The sequence below is a fragment of the Coregonus lavaretus genome, assembly GCF_964263955.1.
Source record: "Coregonus lavaretus genome assembly, contig: HAP1_SCAFFOLD_728, whole genome shotgun sequence".
Lineage (NCBI taxonomy): Eukaryota > Metazoa > Chordata > Actinopteri > Salmoniformes > Salmonidae > Coregonus > Coregonus lavaretus.
The window spans coordinates 116193-137216 of record NW_028160568.1 but is presented as its reverse complement, the minus strand read 5'-3'; the positions used below and the strand labels follow the sequence as shown (position 1 = coordinate 137216).

General features: G+C 46.9%; 1 protein-coding gene across 1 annotated transcript in view; it reads right to left on the bottom strand.

Annotated features, from left to right (window-relative positions):
- LOC311121671 (ubiquitin-conjugating enzyme E2 D2-like) overlaps window positions 1-19483 on the bottom strand; it is a 28812-nt gene extending 9329 nt beyond the window's left edge. Inside the window, exons 1-6 of the mRNA XM_084196130.1 lie at window positions 19033-19483; window positions 10321-10384; window positions 10098-10129; window positions 9853-9930; window positions 9175-9280; window positions 8777-8870 (exon numbers count right to left, since the gene is read on the bottom strand). Of these exons, the coding sequence (XP_084052256.1) occupies window positions 8777-8870; window positions 9175-9280; window positions 9853-9930; window positions 10098-10129; window positions 10321-10384; window positions 19033-19056 (398 nt within the window). The 5' untranslated portion in view covers window positions 19057-19483. The remainder of the gene's footprint in view (window positions 1-8776; window positions 8871-9174; window positions 9281-9852; window positions 9931-10097; window positions 10130-10320; window positions 10385-19032) is intronic.
- Between the last annotated feature and the right edge of the window lie 1541 nt (window positions 19484-21024).

The following is a 21024-nucleotide window of genomic DNA, read 5'->3' as shown; positions in this document are numbered from 1 at the left end:
AGTTCCTTACTAATCAGTGACCAGGGCCTGTATTCATAAGGAGGGGAGGGGAGTTCCTTACTAATCAGTGACCAGGGCCTGTATTCATAAGGAGGGGAGTTCCTTACTAATCAGTGACCAGGGCCTGTATTCATAAGGAGGGGAGGGGAGTTCCTTACTAATCAGTGACCAGGGCCTGTATTCATAAGGAGGGGAGGGGAGTTCCTTACTAATCAGTGACCAGGGCCTGTATTCATAAGGAGGGGAGTTCCTTACTAATCAGTGACCAGGGCCTGTATTCATAAGGAGGGGAGTTCCTTACTAATCAGTGACCAGGGCCTGTATTCATAAGGAGGGGAGTTCCTTACTAATCAGTGACCAGGGCCTGTATTCATAAGGAGGGGAGTTCCTTACTAATCAGTGACCAGGGCCTGTATTCATAAGGAGGGGAGGGGAGTTCCTTACTAATCAGTGACCAGGGCCTGTATTCATAAGGAGGGGAGGGGAGTTCCTTACTAATCAGTGACCAGGGCCTGTATTCATAAGGAGGGGAGGGGAGTTCCTTACTAATCAGTGACCAGGGCCTGTATTCATAAGGAGGGGAGGGGAGTTCCTTACTAATCAGTGACCAGGGCCTGTATTCATAAGGAGGGGAGTTCCTTACTAATCAGTGACCAGGGCCTGTATTCATAAGGAGGGGAGTTCCTTACTAATCAGTGACCAGGGCCTGTATTCATAAGGAGGGGAGTTCCTTACTAATCAGTGACCAGGGCCTGTATTCATAAGGAGGGGAGTTCCTTACTAATCAGTGACCAGGGCCTGTATTCATAAGGAGGGGAGTTCCTTACTAATCAGTGACCAGGGCCTGTATTCATAAGGAGGGGAGTTCCTTACTAATCAGTGACCAGGGCCTGTATTCATAAGGAGGGGAGTTCCTTACTAATCAGTGACCAGGGCCTGTATTCATAAGGAGGGGAGTTCCTTACTAATCAGTGACCAGGGCCTGTATTCATAAGGAGGGGAGTTCCTTACTAATCAGTGACCAGGGCCTGTATTCATAAGGAGGGGAGGGGAGTTCCTTACCAATCAGTGACCAGGGCCTGTATTCATAAGGAGGGGAGGGGAGTTCCTTACTAATCAGTGACCAGGGCCTGTATTCATAAGGAGGGGAGGGGAGTTCCTTACTAATCAGTGACCAGGGCCTGTATTCATAATGAGGGGAGGGGAGTTCCTTACTAATCAGTGACCAGGGCCTGTATTCATAAGGAGGGGAGTTCCTTACTAATCAGTGACCAGGGCCTGTATTCATAAGGAGGGGAGGGGAGTTCCTTACTAATCAGTGACCAGGGCCTGTATTCATAAGGAGGGGAGGGGAGTTCCTTACTAATCAGTGACCAGGGCCTGTATTCATAAGGAGGGGAGGGGAGTTCCTTACTAATCAGTGACCAGGGCCTGTATTCATAAGGAGGGGAGTTCCTTACTAATCAGTGACCAGGGCCTGTATTCATAAGGAGGGGAGGGGAGTTCCTTACTAATCAGTGACCAGGGCCTGTATTCATAAGGAGGGGAGTTCCTTACTAATCAGTGACCAGGGCCTGTATTCATAAGGAGGGGAGGGGAGTTCCTTACTAATCAGTGACCAGGGCCTGTATTCATAAGGAGGGGAGGGGAGTTCCTTACTAATCAGTGACCAGGGCCTGTATTCATAAGGAGGGGAGGGGAGTTCCTTACTAATCAGTGACCAGGGCCTGTATTCATAAGGAGGGGAGTTCCTTACTAATCAGTGACCAGGGCCTGTATTCATAAGGAGGGGAGTTCCTTACTAATCAGTGACCAGGGCCTGTATTCATAAGGAGGGGAGGGGAGTTCCTTACTAATCAGTGACCAGGGCCTGTATTCATAAGGAGGGGAGTTCCTTACTAATCAGTGACCAGGGCCTGTATTCATAAGGAGGGGAGTTCCTTACTAATCAGTGACCAGGGCCTGTATTCATAAGGAGGGGAGTTCCTTACTAATCAGTGACCAGGGCCTGTATTCATAAGGAGGGGAGTTCCTTACTAATCAGTGACCAGGGCCTGTATTCATAAGGAGGGGAGTTCCTTACTAATCAGTGACCAGGGCCTGTATTCATAAGGAGGGGAGTTCCTTACTAATCAGTGACCAGGGCCTGTATTCATAAGGAGGGGAGGGGAGTTCCTTACCAATCAGTGACCAGGGCCTGTATTCATAAGGAGGGGAGTTCCTTACTAATCAGTGACCAGGGCCTGTATTCATAAGGAGGGGAGGGGAGTTCCTTACCAATCAGTGACCAGGGCCTGTATTCATAAGGAGGGGAGGGGAGTTCCTTACTAATCAGTGACCAGGGCCTGTATTCATAAGGAGGGGAGGGGAGTTCCTTACTAATCAGTGACCAGGGCCTGTATTCATAATGAGGGGAGGGGAGTTCCTTACTAATCAGTGACCAGGGCCTGTATTCATAAGGAGGGGAGTTCCTTACTAATCAGTGACCAGGGCCTGTATTCATAAGGAGGGGAGGGGAGTTCCTTACTAATCAGTGACCAGGGCCTGTATTCATAAGGAGGGGAGGGGAGTTCCTTACTAATCAGTGACCAGGGCCTGTATTCATAAGGAGGGGAGGGGAGTTCCTTACTAATCAGTGACCAGGGCCTGTATTCATAAGGAGGGGAGGGGAGTTCCTTACTAATCAGTGACCAGGGCCTGTATTCATAAGGAGGGGAGGGGAGTTCCTTACTAATCAGTGACCAGGGCCTGTATTCATAAGGAGGGGAGGGGAGTTCCTTACTAATCAGTGACCAGGGCCTGTATTCATAAGGAGGGGAGGGGAGTTCCTTACTAATCAGTGACCAGGGCCTGTATTCATAAGGAGGGAGGGGAGTTCCTTACTAATCAGTGACCAGGGCCTGTATTCATAAGGAGGGGAGGGGAGTTCCTTACTAATCAGTGACCAGGGCCTGTATTCATAAGGAGGGGAGTTCCTTACTAATCAGTGACCAGGGCCTGTATTCATAAGGAGGGGAGTTCCTTACTAATCAGTGACCAGGGCCTGTATTCATAAGGAGGGGAGTTCCTTACTAATCAGTGACCAGGGCCTGTATTCATAAGGAGGGGAGGGGAGTTCCTTACTAATCAGTGACCAGGGCCTGTATTCATAAGGAGGGGAGGGGAGTTCCTTACTTATCAGTGACCAGGGCCTGTATTCATAAGGAGGGGAGTTCCTTACTAATCAGTGACCAGGGCCTGTATTCATAAGGAGGGGAGGGGAGTTCCTTACTAATCAGTGACCAGGGCCTGTATTCATAAGGAGGGGGAGTTCCTTACTAATCAGTGACCAGGGCCTGTATTCATAAGGAGGGGAGTTCCTTACTAATCAGTGACCAGGGCCTGTATTCATAAGGAGGGGAGTTCCTTACTAATCAGTGACCAGGGCCTGTATTCATAAGGAGGGGAGTTCCTTACTAATCAGTGACCAGGGCCTGTATTCATAAGGAGGGGAGGGGAGTTCCTTACTAATCAGTGACCAGGGCCTGTATTCATAAGGAGGGGAGGGGAGTTCCTTACTAATCAGTGACCAGGGCCTGTATTCATAAGGAGGGGAGTTCCTTACTAATCAGTGACCAGGGCCTGTATTCATAAGGAGGGGAGTTCCTTACTAATCAGTGACCAGGGCCTGTATTCATAAGGAGGGGAGTTCCTTACTAATCAGTGACCAGGGCCTGTATTCATAAGGAGGGGAGTTCCTTACTAATCAGTGACCAGGGCCTGTATTCATAAGGAGGGGAGGGGAGTTCCTTACTAATCAGTGACCAGGGCCTGTATTCATAATGAGGGGAGGGGAGTTCCTTACTAATCAGTGACCAGGGCCTGTATTCATAAGGAGGGGAGTTCCTTACTAATCAGTGACCAGGGCCTGTATTCATAAGGAGGGGAGGGGAGTTCCTTACTAATCAGTGACCAGGGCCTGTATTCATAAGGAGGGGAGGGGAGTTCCTTACTAATCAGTGACCAGGGCCTGTATTCATAAGGAGGGGAGTTCCTTACTAATCAGTGACCAGGGCCTGTATTCATAAGGAGGGGAGGGGAGTTCCTTACTAATCAGTGACCAGGGCCTGTATTCATAAGGAGGGGAGTTCCTTACTAATCAGTGACCAGGGCCTGTATTCATAAGGAGGGGAGGGGAGTTCCTTACTAATCAGTGACCAGGGCCTGTATTCATAAGGAGGGGAGGGGAGTTCCTTACTAATCAGTGACCAGGGCCTGTATTCATAAGGAGGGGAGGGGAGTTCCTTACTAATCAGTGACCAGGGCCTGTATTCATAAGGAGGGGAGTTCCTTACTAATCAGTGACCAGGGCCTGTATTCATAAGGAGGGGAGTTCCTTACTAATCAGTGACCAGGGCCTGTATTCATAAGGAGGGGAGGGGAGTTCCTTACTAATCAGTGACCAGGGCCTGTATTCATAAGGAGGGGAGGGGAGTTCCTTACTAATCAGTGACCAGGGCCTGTATTCATAAGGAGGGGAGGGGAGTTCCTTACTAATCAGTGACCAGGGCCTGTATTCATAAGGAGGGGAGGGGAGTTCCTTACTAATCAGTGACCAGGGCCTGTATTCATAAGGAGGGGAGTTCCTTACTAATCAGTGACCAGGGCCTGTATTCATAAGGAGGGGAGTTCCTTACTAATCAGTGACCAGGGCCTGTATTCATAAGGAGGGGAGTTCCTTACTAATCAGTGACCAGGGCCTGTATTCATAAGGAGGGGAGTTCCTTACTAATCAGTGACCAGGGCCTGTATTCATAAGGAGGGGAGGGGAGTTCCTTACTAATCAGTGACCAGGGCCTGTATTCATAAGGAGGGGAGGGGAGTTCCTTACTAATCAGTGACCAGGGCCTGTATTCATAAGGAGGGGAGTTCCTTACTAATCAGTGACCAGGGCCTGTATTCATAAGGAGGGGAGTTCCTTACTAATCAGTGACCAGGGCCTGTATTCATAAGGAGGGGAGTTCCTTACTAATCAGTGACCAGGGCCTGTATTCATAAGGAGGGGAGTTCCTTACTAATCAGTGACCAGGGCCTGTATTCATAAGGAGGGGAGTTCCTTACTAATCAGTGACCAGGGCCTGTATTCATAAGGAGGGGAGGGGAGTTCCTTACTAATCAGTGACCAGGGCCTGTATTCATAAGGAGGGGAGTTCCTTACTAATCAGTGACCAGGGCCTGTATTCATAAGGAGGGGAGTTCCTTACTAATCAGTGACCAGGGCCTGTATTCATAAGGAGGGGAGTTCCTTACTAATCAGTGACCAGGGCCTGTATTCATAAGGAGGGGAGTTCCTTACTAATCAGTGACCAGGGCCTGTATTCATAAGGAGGGGAGGGGAGGTCCTTACTAATCAGTGACCAGGGCCTGTATTCATAAGGAGGGGAGGGGAGTTCCTTACTAATCAGTGACCAGGGCCTGTATTCATAAGGAGGGGAGTTCCTTACTAATCAGTGACCAGGGCCTGTATTCATAAGGAGGGGAGTTCCTTACTAATCAGTGACCAGGGCCTGTATTCATAAGGAGGGGAGGGGAGTTCCTTACCAATCAGTGACCAGGGCCTGTATTCATAAGGAGGGGAGGGGAGTTCCTTACTAATCAGTGACCAGGGCCTGTATTCATAAGGAGGGGAGGGGAGTTCCTTACTAATCAGTGACCAGGGCCTGTATTCATAAGGAGGGGAGGGGAGTTCCTTACTAATCAGTGACCAGGGCCTGTATTCATAAGGAGGGGAGGGGAGTTCCTTACTAATCAGTGACCAGGGCCTGTATTCATAAGAAGGGGAGGGGAGTTCCTTACTAATCAGTGACCAGGGCCTGTATTCATAAGGAGGGGAGTTCCTTACTAATCAGTGACCAGGGCCTGTATTCATAAGGAGGGGAGTTCCTTACTAATCAGTGACCAGGGCCTGTATTCATAAGGAGGGGAGTTCCTTACTAATCAGTGACCAGGGCCTGTATTCATAAGGAGGGGAGTTCCTTACTAATCAGTGACCAGGGCCTGTATTCATAAGGAGGGGAGGGGAGTTCCTTACTAATCAGTGACCAGGGCCTGTATTCATAAGGAGGGGAGTTCCTTACTAATCAGTGACCAGGGCCTGTATTCATAAGGAGGGGAGTTCCTTACTAATCAATGACCAGGGCCTGTATTCATAAGGAGGGGAGTTCCTTACTAATCAGTGACCAGGGCCTGTATTCATAAGGAGGGGAGTTCCTTACTAATCAGTGACCAGGGCCTGTATTCATAAGGAGGGGAGTTCCTTACTAATCAGTGACCAGGGCCTGTATTCATAAGGAGGGGAGGGGAGTTCCTTACTAATCAGTGACCAGGGCCTGTATTCATAAGGAGGGGAGGGGAGTTCCTTACTAATCAGTGACCAGGGCCTGTATTCATAAGGAGGGGAGGGGAGTTCCTTACTAATCAGTGACCAGGGCCTGTATTCATAAGGAGGGGAGGGGAGTTCCTTACTAATCAGTGACCAGGGCCTGTATTCATAAGGAGGGGAGGGGAGTTCCTTACTAATCAGTGACCAGGGCCTGTATTCATAAGGAGGGGAGTTCCTTACTAATCAGTGACCAGGGCCTGTATTCATAAGGAGGGGAGGGGAGTTCCCTACTAATCAGTGACCAGGGCCTGTATTCATAAGGAGGGGAGGGGAGTTCCTTACTAATCAGTGACCAGGGCCTGTATTCATAAGGAGGGGAGGGGAGTTCCTTACTAATCAGTGACCAGGGCCTGTATTCATAAGGAGGGGAGGGGAGTTCCTTACTAATCAGTGACCAGGGCCTGTATTCATAAGGAGGGGAGGGGAGTTCCTTACTAATCAGTGACCAGGGCCTGTATTCATAAGGAGGGGAGGGGAGTTCCTTACTAATCAGTGACCAGGGCCTGTATTCATAAGGAGGGGAGGGGAGTTCCTTACTAATCAGTGACCAGGGCCTGTATTCATAAGGAGGGGAGGGGAGTTCCTTACTAATCAGTGACCAGGGCCTGTATTCATAAGGAGGGGAGTTCCTTACTAATCAGTGACCAGGGCCTGTATTCATAAGGAGGGGAGTTCCTTACTAATCAGTGACCAGGGCCTGTATTCATAAGGAGGGGAGGGGAGTTCCTTACTAATCAGTGACCAGGGCCTGTATTCATAAGGAGGGGAGTTCCTTACTAATCAGTGACCAGGGCCTGTATTCATAAAGCCTCTCAGAGTAGGAGTGCTGATCTGGGATCAGGTCCCACCTGTCCATATAATCTCATTCATTATAAACTAATAGGCTAAACTGGCCCTAGATCAGCACTTTTACTCCGAGATGCTTTATGAATACAGGCCCTGATGACAATCAACACCATACATGAACTCTCAATTGCACATCACCTGTGTCATGAAACATCTGAACTTTAAGGTCAATTTAGTTCTCTAATTAAAAATCACTGGCTGGACAATAAGCACAGACAAACCCATTCACCAATATCCATACTCAAGCCTAGCTTTTAGACTACAGCAAAAACACATTTGCGTTCCACACACAACCAAACTAAAGCCTTACAAGACTGTGGTAGACAGCTGTGGGCTGAGTGATGCGGAAGCTTCTGGAGAATCCAGCGAGACCAGACAACATGCTGCCATAAACACCAAACAACAACCTCCTCTCCACCTTCTGGCACAAACCATACTGCCCCCGTCCATTCAGCCAGTGGGGTTCTCCGTCCATTCTACACTGAGTATACGAAACATTAGGAACACCTTCCTACTATTGAGTTGCAAGTTCAAGTTCCTCGGCATGCACATCACTGACAATCTGAAACGGCCCACCCCACACAGACAGCGTGGTGAAGAAGGCGCAACAGAGCCTCTTCAACCTCAGGAGGCTGAAGAATTTCGGCTTGGCCCCTAAGACCCTCACAAACTTCTACAGATGAATCATTGAGAACATCCTGTCGGACTGTATCACCGCCTGGTACTGCAACGTCCACAACCGCAGGCCTCTCCAGAGGGTGGTGAGGTCAGCACAACGCATCATCGGGGGCACACTACCTGCCCTCCAAGACATCTACAGCACCCGGTATCACAGGAAGGCCAAAAAGATCAAAGGGCCTCAGCCAACCGAGCCACAGCCTGTTCACCCCGCTACCATCTAGATGGAGACAGAACAGGTGTACTCACACCACACCATCACACATCTTTCTCTCCCTCACACCCCACCCTCACACATCTTTCTCTCTGCTTTGATAGACACTGGGCATTATTCTGCTTCGAGAGAGACACTGGGCATTATTCTGCTTCGAGAGAGACACTGGGCATTCTTCTGCTTCGAGAGAGACACTGGGCATTACTCTGCTTCGAGAGAGACACTGGGCATTACTCTGCTTCGAGAGAGACACTGGGCATTACTCTGCTTCGAGAGAGACACTGGGCATTATTCTGCTTCGAGAGAGACACTGGGCATTATTCTGCTTCGAGAGAGACACTGGGCATTATTCTGCTTCGAGAGAGACACTGGGCATTATTCTGCTTCGTCTCTGCTATAGACCATGATTGTGTGTAAAGGTAACCAACAACGCAGACAGGAACATGTTATAATGCATATCACTTTCCCAGTGACCAAAACTGGTTGAAAATAAGTATTTTCACTGGGTTATACAGAACGAAAATATGAAAGATAAAGTGTGCCCTTCCAGGACACCTGCTGTATAAAATGAGACGGGTGCATTTCCAACAGACAGCGACAGTACAAAGGACACTTACTTGTCACTATCTGTTTTATAGATGCGCGCGATCTCTGGCACTAGAGGGTCGTCTGGGTTGGGGTCACATAACAGGGAGCAGATGGAGAGAAGAACTGCAGAGGAAGACCGTTACAAGAGTTACAACCCATTTCTCTGTAATGTAACTAGAAACAGGGGCATGGGATTAGATCCCCACTATAGACTACTCTCTCTCGCTCTCAGACATCAAGGCCATGCGATGTAGTAATGTCTGATATACAGTATATCCACTGGGGGCACATTCATTCTAGAAAACATCTCCAGAATCTCCATTGAAATAACTTTATAGTGCAGGACTAGGCTTTAATCCGTGTCCAGGAAACTGCCCCATAATGCACCTTTAGTGGATCTGTCCGCCGCAGAGTAGTCCTAACTCACCTTTAGAAATAGTTAACGCCGGAGACCACTGTGATCTGAGAATATCCAGACAGATACTGCCGTTACTGTTAATATTGGGGTGGTAAATTCTTGTGGTAAACGCTAACTGGAAGAGAGAGAGAGAGAGGGGGAGAGAGAGAGAGAGGGGGAGAGAGAGAGAGGGGGAGAGGGGGGGGGGAGAGGGGGGGGAGAGAGAGGGGAGAGAGAGAGAGGGGGGGAGAGAGAGGGGGAGAGAGAGAGAGAGAGAGAGAGAGGGGGAGAGAGAGGGGGAGGGGGGAGAGAGAGAGGGGGGAGAGAGGAGAGAGGGGGGAGAGAGAGACATAGAGACAGAGAGACAGAGAGACAGAGAGACAGAGAGACAGAGAGACAGAGAGACAGAGAGAGAGAGAGAGAGAGAGAGAGAGAGAGAGGGGAGAGAGAGACAGAGAGAGGGGGGAGAGAGAGACACAGAGAGAGAGACAGAGAGAGAGAGAGAGAGAGAGAGAGAGACAGGGAAAGATGAATTCAACAAAATGTTAATACAGTAAATCATGCCCTCCTGCTACCTAACATCAACTACATACAGCACCACCAGGCTGCGGCCTAGAACAATACAAATGGCCGTAAGTCTAACCATTTGACACTGATTTAGGAACGAGCCCCTTTGCTAACCTATGTGAGGTGACATGGACCCCTTACCTTTGGGGGTTTGAAAGGATAGTCTGTAGGGAAATGAATGGTCAAGAAGAAAACACCCCCCTGATATGGACTGTCATTCTGAAAGGAGAGAAAGAGCATCACATTAAAGTCCATCTGTAATTACTACTGATCACATTTCACTCCAAAAGCCTTTACTTCCAGAAAATGGAATACATTCATCAAACTAGCAATTCAAGAATTTAGAAAATTCTCCCATTAAAGTGGGATATATGACTTGTACTTACAGGTCCCATGATTGTGGCTTGCCAGTGAAACACTGACGGAAGGAGAGAAAGTGAGTTAGTGCACATTAAATGGGTATTATAATCTTTAACCAGTGTTTCTTAACGCTCGTCGCACCTTTGATCAGGGCAAAAACTAAAATATTTCACCCCTTTGGTTCTTCGGGACCAGGATTAAGAAACACTGCCTTCAACAGTTCCACGACAACACGACTAAGACACCTACTGTCATCTCCCACTGGTCCTGCCGAGCACTGTGCCGGAGGGTCACGAGCCAGGTCATTCAGCTCCTGCAAATCAACAAAGAGACGAGGAACAATTAGCTCTGGAAACCAGGCAGACATTTTGAATGATTAAAGCTACACAGTGCCTACCGTTGAGCTCCCATCTGAGAACAAAGAATGAGCGATGGCCTATCAGCCCACAGTAACCTACACCTGGGGCATATTCAGTAGGGCACACCGTAGCAAAACGTCAGCCCACAGTAACCTACACCTGGGGCATATTCAGTAGGGCACACCGTAGCAAAACGTCAGCCCACAGTAACCTACACCTGGGGCATATTCAGTAGGGCACACCGTAGCAAAACGTCAGCCCACAGTAACCTACACCTGGGGCATATTCAGTAGGGCACACCGTAGCAAAACGTCAGCCCACAGTAACCTACACCTGGGGCATATTCAGTAGGGCACACCGTAGCAAAACGTCAGCCCACAGTAACCTACACCTGGGGCATATTCAGTAGGGCACACCGTAGCAAAACGTCAGCCCACAGTAACCTACACCTGGGGCATATTCAGTAGGGCACACCGTAGCAAAACGTCAGCCCACAGTAACCTACACCTGGGGCATATTCAGTAGGGCACACCGTAGCAAAACGTCAGCCCACAGTAACCTACACCTGGGGCATATTCAGTAGGGCACACCGTAGCAAAACGTCAGCCCACAGTAACCTACACCTGGGGCATATTCAGTAGGGCACACCGTAGCAAAACGTCAGCCCACAGTAACCTACACCTGGGGCATATTCAGTAGGGCACACCGTAGCAAAACGTCAGCCCACAGTAACCTACACCTGGGGCATATTCAGTAGGGCACACCGTAGCAAAACGTTTGGCAAAGGGAAACAGGTAGTCCCTCCCTGTTTCCGTTGGTTTCCTTCCATTTGGTGTCTACTAGTAGTAGTGAATACAACCCAACTGTGTGTTGTTCTGAAAGGAAGATGCCATTTCTCCCAGAACCAGTCAGACGGTCATTCAACACCACCTATACAATGAGGCAAGCATAACATCACCTCCGCCACCATGGCAACCACTGATTGAAAGTTGTTGTACTGTACACATTACAGAAAACAGAACTATGGGCTCTGGTCAACAGTAGTGCTCTTCTGTAAAGGGCTCTGGTCAACAGTAGTGCACTATAAAGGGAATAGGGTACCATTTGGGACTCACTAGGGCCGACAGCAAGATGGCGGTTTTTAAGATGTGGGGGCTACGCTCTACCCTGCGGGGGCTCGACACCACAACCACCCACGTACCTTTAGAATTTACACTAAGGGCTTTCTCACAGTAGCCGTGGGGTTATGTAAATGAAGTATCTAGGTCTTGTGCAGGTTACTTTCCCATTGCACGACTTCATTTGGCTGAATCACCCATGCCATGGCAGAAGGCAGATTCACTGAAAGAGAAAGACCCTACCAGGAAACCAAATATTTTGATTATATGATGAACGTGTTGCCGCAAACAACCAGTGTGTGTGGCCCAAGTCATCGTCACAGCAGTGTACATTCCCCTCAAGCAAATACCACAACGGCTCTCACGGAACTACACTGGGCTTTGTGCAAACTAGAAACCATCATATCCTGAGGCCACACTTATTGTTGCTGGGGACTTTAACAAAGCAAATCTGAGGAAAACACTACCGAAGATTTACCAACACATTGCCTGCGCCACTAGCACATCAAAAACTCTCGATCATTGCTACACTCCCTTCCGGGGCGGCTACAAGGCCCTCCCACAAATCAGATCACGCCTCCATTCTGCTCCTCCCTTCCGAGAGGCAGAAACTCAAACAGGAAGTACCCGTGGTAAGGACTGTTCAACACTGGTCTGACCATTCGGAAGATTGTTTTGATCACGCGGACTGGGATATGTTCTCGTCCTCTGTAGCTCAATTGGTAGAGCACGGCGCTTGTAACGCCAGGGTAGTGGGTTCGATCCCTGGGACCACCCATACGTAAAAATGTATGCACACATGACTAAGTCACTTTGGATAAAAGCGTCTGCTAAATGGCATATTAATTATTATTACCTCTGAGAATAACATTGAAGTATACACTGACACGGTGACTATAGGGGATGTTTCCACCGTGACGTAAAACCTATCCGAACTAAACCTGTGGATAGATGGCAGCATTCATGCAAAACTGAACGCACGAACCACCACATTTAACCACAGCAAGGTGACTGTGAATATGGTTGAGTACAAACAGTCCAGTTATGCCCTTTGTAAGGCAATTAAACTGGCAAAATGTCAGGACGGGAACAAAGTGGAGTCAGAATTCAATGGCTCAGCCACGAGAAGCCTCCAGACAATCACGGATTATAAAGGGAAAATCAGCCAAAATCGCGGACACCGACATCTTGCTACTGGACAAGCTAAACACCTTCCACCGCCACTCCCCAGGACCGTGAGCTCACCTTCCACCAACACTCCCCAGGACCGTGAGCTCACCTTCCACCAACACTCCCCAGGACCGTGAGCTCACCTTCCACCAACACTCCCCAGGACCGTGAGCTCACCTTCCACCAACACTCCCCAGGACCGTGAGCTCACCTTCCACCAACACTCCCCAGGACCGTGAGCTCACCTTCCACCAACACTCCCCAGGACCGTGAGCTCACCTTCCACCAACACTCCCCAGGACCGTGAGCTCACCTTCCACCAACACTCCCCAGGACCGTGAGCTCACGTTCTCTGTGGCCGACATAAGACATTTAAGCATGTTAACCCTCGCAAGGCTGCCGGCCCAGACGACATCCCTAGCCACGTCATCAAAGCATGCACAGAACAGCTGGCTGGAGTGTTTACGGAAATATTCTCTCTCTCCCTATCCCAGTCTGCTGTCCCCACTTGCATCAACATGTCCACCATTGTTCCTGTACTCAAGAAAGCAAAGTTAACTGAACTAAATGACTATCGCCCCGTAGCACTCACTTCTGTCATCATGAAGTGCTTTGAGAGGCTAGTTAAGGATCATATCACCTCCATCTTACCTGACACTCTAGACCCATTGCAATTTGCATACCACCCGAATAGACTTCAGAAGCCAGCAGAGGGAGCACACCCCATCCACATCGACGGAGTGGAGAAGGTTAAAAAGCTTCAAGTTCCTCGGCGTACACAACACTGACAATCTGAAACGGCCCACCCCACACAGACAGTGTAGTGAAGAAAGCGCAACAGTGCCTCAACCTCAGGAGGCTGAAGAAATTTGTCTTGGCCCCTAAGACCCTCATAAACTTCTATAGCACCATTAAGAGCATCCTATTGGGCCTTTTGGACCTAGACTTGGCGCTCCGGTACCACTTGCCGTGCGGTAGCAGAGAGAACAGTCTATGACCTGGGTGACTGAAGGCCGACAATTTTTTAACTGTCATGTGCCTTTTACTGAAGAGTGGCTTCCGTCTGGCCACTCTACCATAAAGGCCTGATTGGTAGAGTGCTGCAGAGACGGTTGTCCTTCTGGAAGGTTCTCCCATCTCCACAGAGAAACTCTGGAGCTCTGTCAGAGTTTACGTCGGGTTCTTGGTCACCTCCCAGACCAAGGTCCGTCTCCTCCCATTGCTCAGTTTGGCCGGGCAGCCAGCTCTAGGATGAGTCTTGGTGGTTCCAAACCTCCTCCATTTAAGAATGATGGAAGCCATTGTGTTCTTGGGGACCTTCAATGCTGCAGAAATGTTTTGGTAACCTTCCCCAGATCTGTGCCTTGACACAATCCTGGCTCGGAGCTCTACAGACAATTCCTTCGACCGCATGGCTTGGTTTTTGCTCTGACATGCACTGTCAACTGTGGGACCTTATATAGACAGGTGTGTGCCTTTCCAAATCATGTCCAATCAATTGAATTTAACAGGTGGACTCCAATCACCTTGTAAATATATCAAGGATGATCAATGGAAACAGGATGCACCTGAGCTTAATTTAAAGTCCCATAGCAAAGGGTCTGAATACTTATGTAAATACGGTACCTTTTATTTGTAATTCATTTGCAAACATTTCCACAAATTTTTTTTCGCTTTGTCATTATGGGGTATAGCGTGTAGACTGAGGAAAAACAATTATTTAATCCATTTTAGAGTAAGCCTGTAACATAACAAAATGTGGAAAAGGGGAAGGGGTCTGAATACTTTCCGAATGCGCGGTATCTACAGAAATAAAATAGATCCTACTTCTGTTGCCTGTTTGAGTGTTTGTTTAATAGCCTACTGATTCCTTGAGCACCAACCACAACATGTCGGATAAACAATTTCACAAATTTGGCTGGTTTTTAATTTTATTTAACCTTTATTTAACTAGGCAAGTCAGTTAAGAACAAATTCTTATTTACAACGACGGCCTACACCGGCCAAACCCGGACGACGCTGGGCCAATTGTGCGCCGCCCCTATGGGACTCCCAATCACGGCCGGTTGTGATACAGCCTGGAATCGAACCAGGGGGTCTGTAGTGATGCCTCAAGCACTGAGATGCAGTGTCTTAGACCGCTGGGCCACTCGGGAGCTTTGCTATGCTGTAATAAAGGCTTTACACTTTTCTCTCTCTCTCTCTCTCTCTCTCGTTAGAACAGCCTCTAATAATAATGGTATTATTTATAATGTATTGATCTCCTTATTGATATTATTATTACTGTTATGATCATCATTATTATTATTAGAATAAGTAATGTCATTATCAATAGTAGGCTTAGTATAGCAGCCTTGTATAACCACCATCGAGCTGTAGGCCTAAGAGCGCGTCCTGTTTAGTCTGAATACCGGAACTTCCTTAGGCCTATATTTCAATACTTATCAGCTATAGTCCTGTATCAATCATTCATTCGTACATGTCATCACACAGCATACCAGTCATTCATGATTTGAAATGCAATTAAGCATTTTAGTTGTAAAATAAAATAAAGCGACCCTTGAATAATTAGCATAAACAACAAATAAACCGTTCCATTTAGGAAATTGCATTCACGAATTAATGCGGCTGGTTTTAGTCTTTGCTAAAAAAAAACGTTTGCTCCTTACCTTATTTTCCTAGATCTCCAGTATATTCCCCTTTACCTCCTGAGCAACCAGTAAACATTCCCCCGTTTGTCACTTCCTCTGCATCCATTTTGCTGTCACGTGTTACGGCGTTATAACCAGTTTATTGATGTGATTATGATATGCTATAGGTATTGTGCATGCAATGCATTACATGTGTCATGTAAAGACAACAAGGGTGTCACGTCTCCTCCCGTTGCTCCCCTCCGGCGCTCTGATTCGCCGGTCTACCGAGCCACCGGTCAGAGCGCACCACCTCGGCAACACCGGAATGGAAACCAAAAACGACTCAAATGAAACCCAACGCACCCTAAAATCACCTCCAGCGCACCTGCACCTCATCACCACCCCTATTTAGCCCTGGACTGTTCTGGGTGATGTTGTGTGTGATTGTTAAGCTTCGTGTCGGTTACTCCATCTTTGTTATTTCTCTTCCTCATTGTTAAGTCAACCTTGACCTTGTTAATTCCTGCGTCTGCGTCCTGCCTATTCGTATACTCAGTACTCGTCACAAAGGGTTGAGGGAATAGGGAATGTTTTCCTAAACAAATGGAGGGATATCTGTATCAACTTTTCAGTCAGGCTGTAATTATGTTGCATCTTCAGCAATACGGACAGCGTGATAAATACTCGATGTCATGTGGTGTTCGCTGCAGCGGGGAGGAGAGAGAGACGATGGGTGCTAGTCACTCGCAGTAATTTTTAACACAGCGCAGCCAGTCTGAGCCAGGCCCAATCAAAATCAATTGCGGTCGAACTCCCTCTAGTCCTTTGTGTGTCTTAATTATTTCATCAAACAGCGCTTAAAGCATCAGACAAGCTCAGTGCATATAGTTGATTTGATTAAAACACATAGGAAGTGTCTGTATGGAAAAATAGATGATACAATTTCAACCAATCGATTGTTCGAAAGAACAGACTACTCTCGGTCGACCAAGATTTTGTCTGTCGGGGACAGCCCTATTAGTGATGTTTTCATACTGTTTTTCCCACTTCATATGTATATACTGTATTCTAGTCATGGTTCATCCTATTTAACTATTGCTGTACTATTCTTCAGATATACTACATATTCTATCCATATTGTCTATACATCCCATCATATACACAAAACACACACGTGTATATACACACACACAAAATATACAAAAGTATGTGGACACCCTTCAAATTAGTTGATTGAACGCAACCTGCCCCAATGCAGTGCCAACTGTAAAGTTTGGTGGAAGAGGAATAATGGTCTGCGGCTGTTTTTCATGGTTCGGGCTAGGCCCCTTAGTTCCAGTGCTTTCAACTTTTTAGCAACAGTTTGGGGAAGGCATTTTCCTGTTTCAGCATGACAATGTCCCTGTGCACAAAGCGAGGCCCATACAGAAATGGTTTGTCGATATCTGTGTGGAAGAACTTCACTGGCCTGCACAGAGCCCTGACCTCAACACCATCGAACGGCTTTGGGATGAATTGGAACGCTGACTGCGAGCCAGGCCTAATCGCCCAACGTCAGTGCCCGACCTCACTAACGCTGTTGTGGCTGAATGGAAGCAAATCCCCACAGCAATGTTCCAACATCTAGTCGAAAGTCTTCCCAGAAGAGTTGAGGCTGTTATAGCAGCAAAGGGGGGACCAACTCCATATTAATGCCCATGATTTTGGAATGAGCTGTTTGATGAGCAGGTGTCTGTTGTATGTATACTGAACTAAAATATAAGCGCAACATGTTGGTTTCATGAGCTGAAATTAAAGATCGCAGAAATTGCTCATACGCACAAAAAGCTTATTCCATCCACCTGGCTGCAGGAATGAGGAGGATTTCTGTCTGTAATAAAGCCCTTTTGTGGGGGAAAACTAATTCTGATTGGCTGGGCCTGGCTCCCAAGTGGGTGGGCCTATGCCCTCCTAGGCCCATCCATGGCTGCGCCCCTGCCCAGTCATGTGAAATCCACAGATTAGGGCCTAATGAATTCATTTCAATTGACTGATTTTGTTATATGAACTGTAACTCAGTAAAATCTTTTAAAATTGCTGCATGTTGCGTTTATATTTTTGTTCAGTATACATTCACATATTAGTACATACATACTGTACTCCAGACTACGACATCGCTCGTCCTAATATTTCTAAATTCCATTATTTTAATTTCTAGATGTGTGTATTGTTAGTTATTACTGCACTGTTGGCGCTAGGAACACACATTTCACTACACCCGCAACAACATCTGCAAAATATGTGTATGCAAACAATAAGATTTGATTGATTTGTGTTGCATTACCCTATGTTGAATTTAAGTAACTTCATGTGATCCCTTTGAAAACAAAGCTGTTATCAATATGAAACATTAACTACACCTGCTGATGTGTAACTGAGTGACTGATAATCACTGATGACTGTATTCATGTCCACATCTTGTGGCCCCCCAGGGGCCTCTCCATTGGGATATCAATGGCCCAACTTCATCAAATGGCTGTGGTGTCGCTTACAGACGAACAGGTTCAGAGAGGGTACCAGAATTAGATACACACATTTATATTAAGTTATATTGTTAGTGATCTTCCTAGCTAACGTTTTATCAACCTAGCTAGCTACCCCATCCCACCTACATGTACGTTTTGCTAGCTAACGTTTCCGTTAGCATACGTTACCTGTAACTTTTAGCTAGGTCTGGTGAGACGGCTAACATCTAAATGAGTTAGCTGGCAGCACAACAATGATAACTGAAATTGAAATTCAGTAGCCAACTAGCATTAACGTTGCCTCTGAAATGCTGTTGGTTTTCACTCAGACAGGCCTTGTATCAGAAGTTAGCGGAGTGTCTCGCTTTGAGATAGCCGATGATGATAACTATGGCCTATTTATTGCCTTACCTCCATAACTTACTACATTTGCACACACTGTATATAGATTTTCTGTTGTATTTTTGACTTTATGTTTTGTTTACCCCATATGTAACTCTGTGTTGTTGTTTTTATCGCACTGCTTTGCTTTATCTTGGCCAGGTCGCAGTTGTAAATGAGAACTTGTTCTCAACTGGCTTACCTGGTTAAATAAAAGAAATAAAATGAAACTCAACTCCAAGGTAGGAATTACGACTATGTGGTCGGCCTGGAACTCCGACGTCACTTAACTAGATTGTATGAAAACTCCATATTTCAGCACCCAAAGGATAGCAGGCAATTACACACGATCGGTCTGTGGAATTACGGGCTATTCGTTGGGTGCTCAAATCAGTAGTTTGATAACTTTCATCAGTAAAAGGCCAAATAGTAAGTCAATGTAACGTTAGCTAACGTTAGTTAACTAGATTACTAATTTACTGTACAAATAACCAGTTTAGTTAACTAACTAGACTTACACGAGACCCCAAAACCCAAATAACTAGTAATACATACCGTACTAGCTCGTTAACTAGCTAGCTAGATACTACTACCTAACGAGCTAGCCGGTCTAGTGTCAACAAACCGATGGCACAGATGAAAGGGGAAAAGTATATTTGGATATGGGACGGGCGTTAGCTAGCTAGATAGTTAGCTAGCCAACTTTAGCCATAATTAACGTTAACTAGCTAGCTAACGACGTACATCGACAATCGAGGTAACGTAAACCTGGCTAACTAGCTACCTAGTTAGTTACCTTATGGATCCTTTTCAGCGCCATCCTCGCTTCGAGAGAGTCGCAATCAATGTTGCAATGCGAATCTTCACCGAGTTTGCCCAACTGGGCAACTGACGCGGTATAACAGGGGAGCTAGCTAGCTAGCTGGCCAGGCAAATCCAATGTTAGCTAACGTTAAGCGTCGACCCTAATATAGCTAGCTAGGCTAACGTTAGCTAGATGGCTAACGTACGACTGTGCGTATGCCGCGGCGTCGAAAAACCAAACAGTTCCTTGACAAAAAAAGCTAGCTATCTAATCTTCACTTGAAATAAATCAATACGGGAACGACCACGTCTTTATCGTCGTTAACGTATATCTTCCTCCGTAGCTTGTATAAATAACTGTTCTTCCGTAAAATATTAGCAACAAGATGTCGTCTCCGTCCGAAACAACTAGCATGACAGGGAGCTAACCGCTTGCTAGCCACATCATGCATTCCTAATGGGCGGTCCTGTGGAGAACTCCGCCCCAGCCCTTTTTGACCGTCATATAATAATATCCCACTAATAGGTACCTATTTATGTATTAGGTGACGCATAGTTACAGTAATCACACACACACATCATTTATATACAAAAATAATGAGTAGTTATACATCTCAGCAGTTGGACAACAGGAGCCACTGTTCAATTCTGTGCTTCATACATATCGGTACCGCAGGTATCATAGGAAATTACTTCAAACAACCATAGAGCATCGTGTCAGCAAACATGATTCATTAGTTTATAATCCACAGTAGACAATATGGTAGTTTATGTTATTGTTGGCCTATAAATAAACCTGAAGTGACCATGACCATGACATACTTTGTACAGTTGACACAGAACTATGATGAGACAATTTCCATTTACATATGGCAGAATAAATATGCACTTGGTGTTTCAGTGGCAGAATTGTAGTCAAAAGAAAATAACATGCTCCCCAAGAAGGTACTTCATTTTCAGGTGTATGCTACCTTATATTGTTAGCCTGGGTACCAGTCTGTTAGTGCTAACATTCCCCTCCTTGTCATGTTTGGCATGGCAAAGAGTTGGAATGATAGCACAAACAGATCTTCGACCAGGCTAACCTTCTATATCATCATCATTATTATTATGATTATTATTTATTTAATACCAAAACGACAACATCACTCCTGCCCAGACCCACCACAACATCACTCCTGCCCAGACCCACCACCACATCACCCCTGCCCAGACCCACCACCACATCACCCCTGCCCAGACCCACCACCACATCACCCCTGCCCAGACCCACCACCACATCACCCCTGCCCAGACCCACCACCACATCACCCCTGCCCAGACCCACCACCACATCACCCCTGCCCAGACCCACCACAACATCACTCCTGCCCAGACCCACCACCACATCACCCCTGCCCAGACCCACCACCACATCACCCCTGCCCAGACCCACCACCACATCACCCCTGCCCAGACCCACCTGCCCCCACCCCCCTCTCCACCACCACATGGCGTCAAACGTCACCATTTTGTTTCTCTCCGTCGCCCATATACTTTCAACATTTAGATAATAAACATTTGACCTTTCCACTGTGTTAACGATGGAGGATTGGTTGATTTCCAGTTTTTAAGTATACGTTTTTTCAAGATGATTGACAAGGAATGTATTGTCCAACCCATCGGGTTTCTCTGCACCCTCATATGACATGTTTTGAAATATGCAAGCAGGCGGATTAAAAGTACATTTCCATGGTAATACTTCTGACAGCCATCTTTCTAACTCCGCCCACAACTTTTGGATTTACAACATTCCCAGAAGCCATGAATTATTGAGTCATTGTTAGTTTTACACTTAAGACATGACTCTGCCGTTGTGCTGTAGAATTTGTCAATTTTGTCTCGTGCAATACATTCTATACATTAGTTTATACTGGATTAAGCGTACTTTTTAGTTATCTGTAATTTAGTTAGTTATGTTCCAACTTTCCTTCCATCTTGTGCC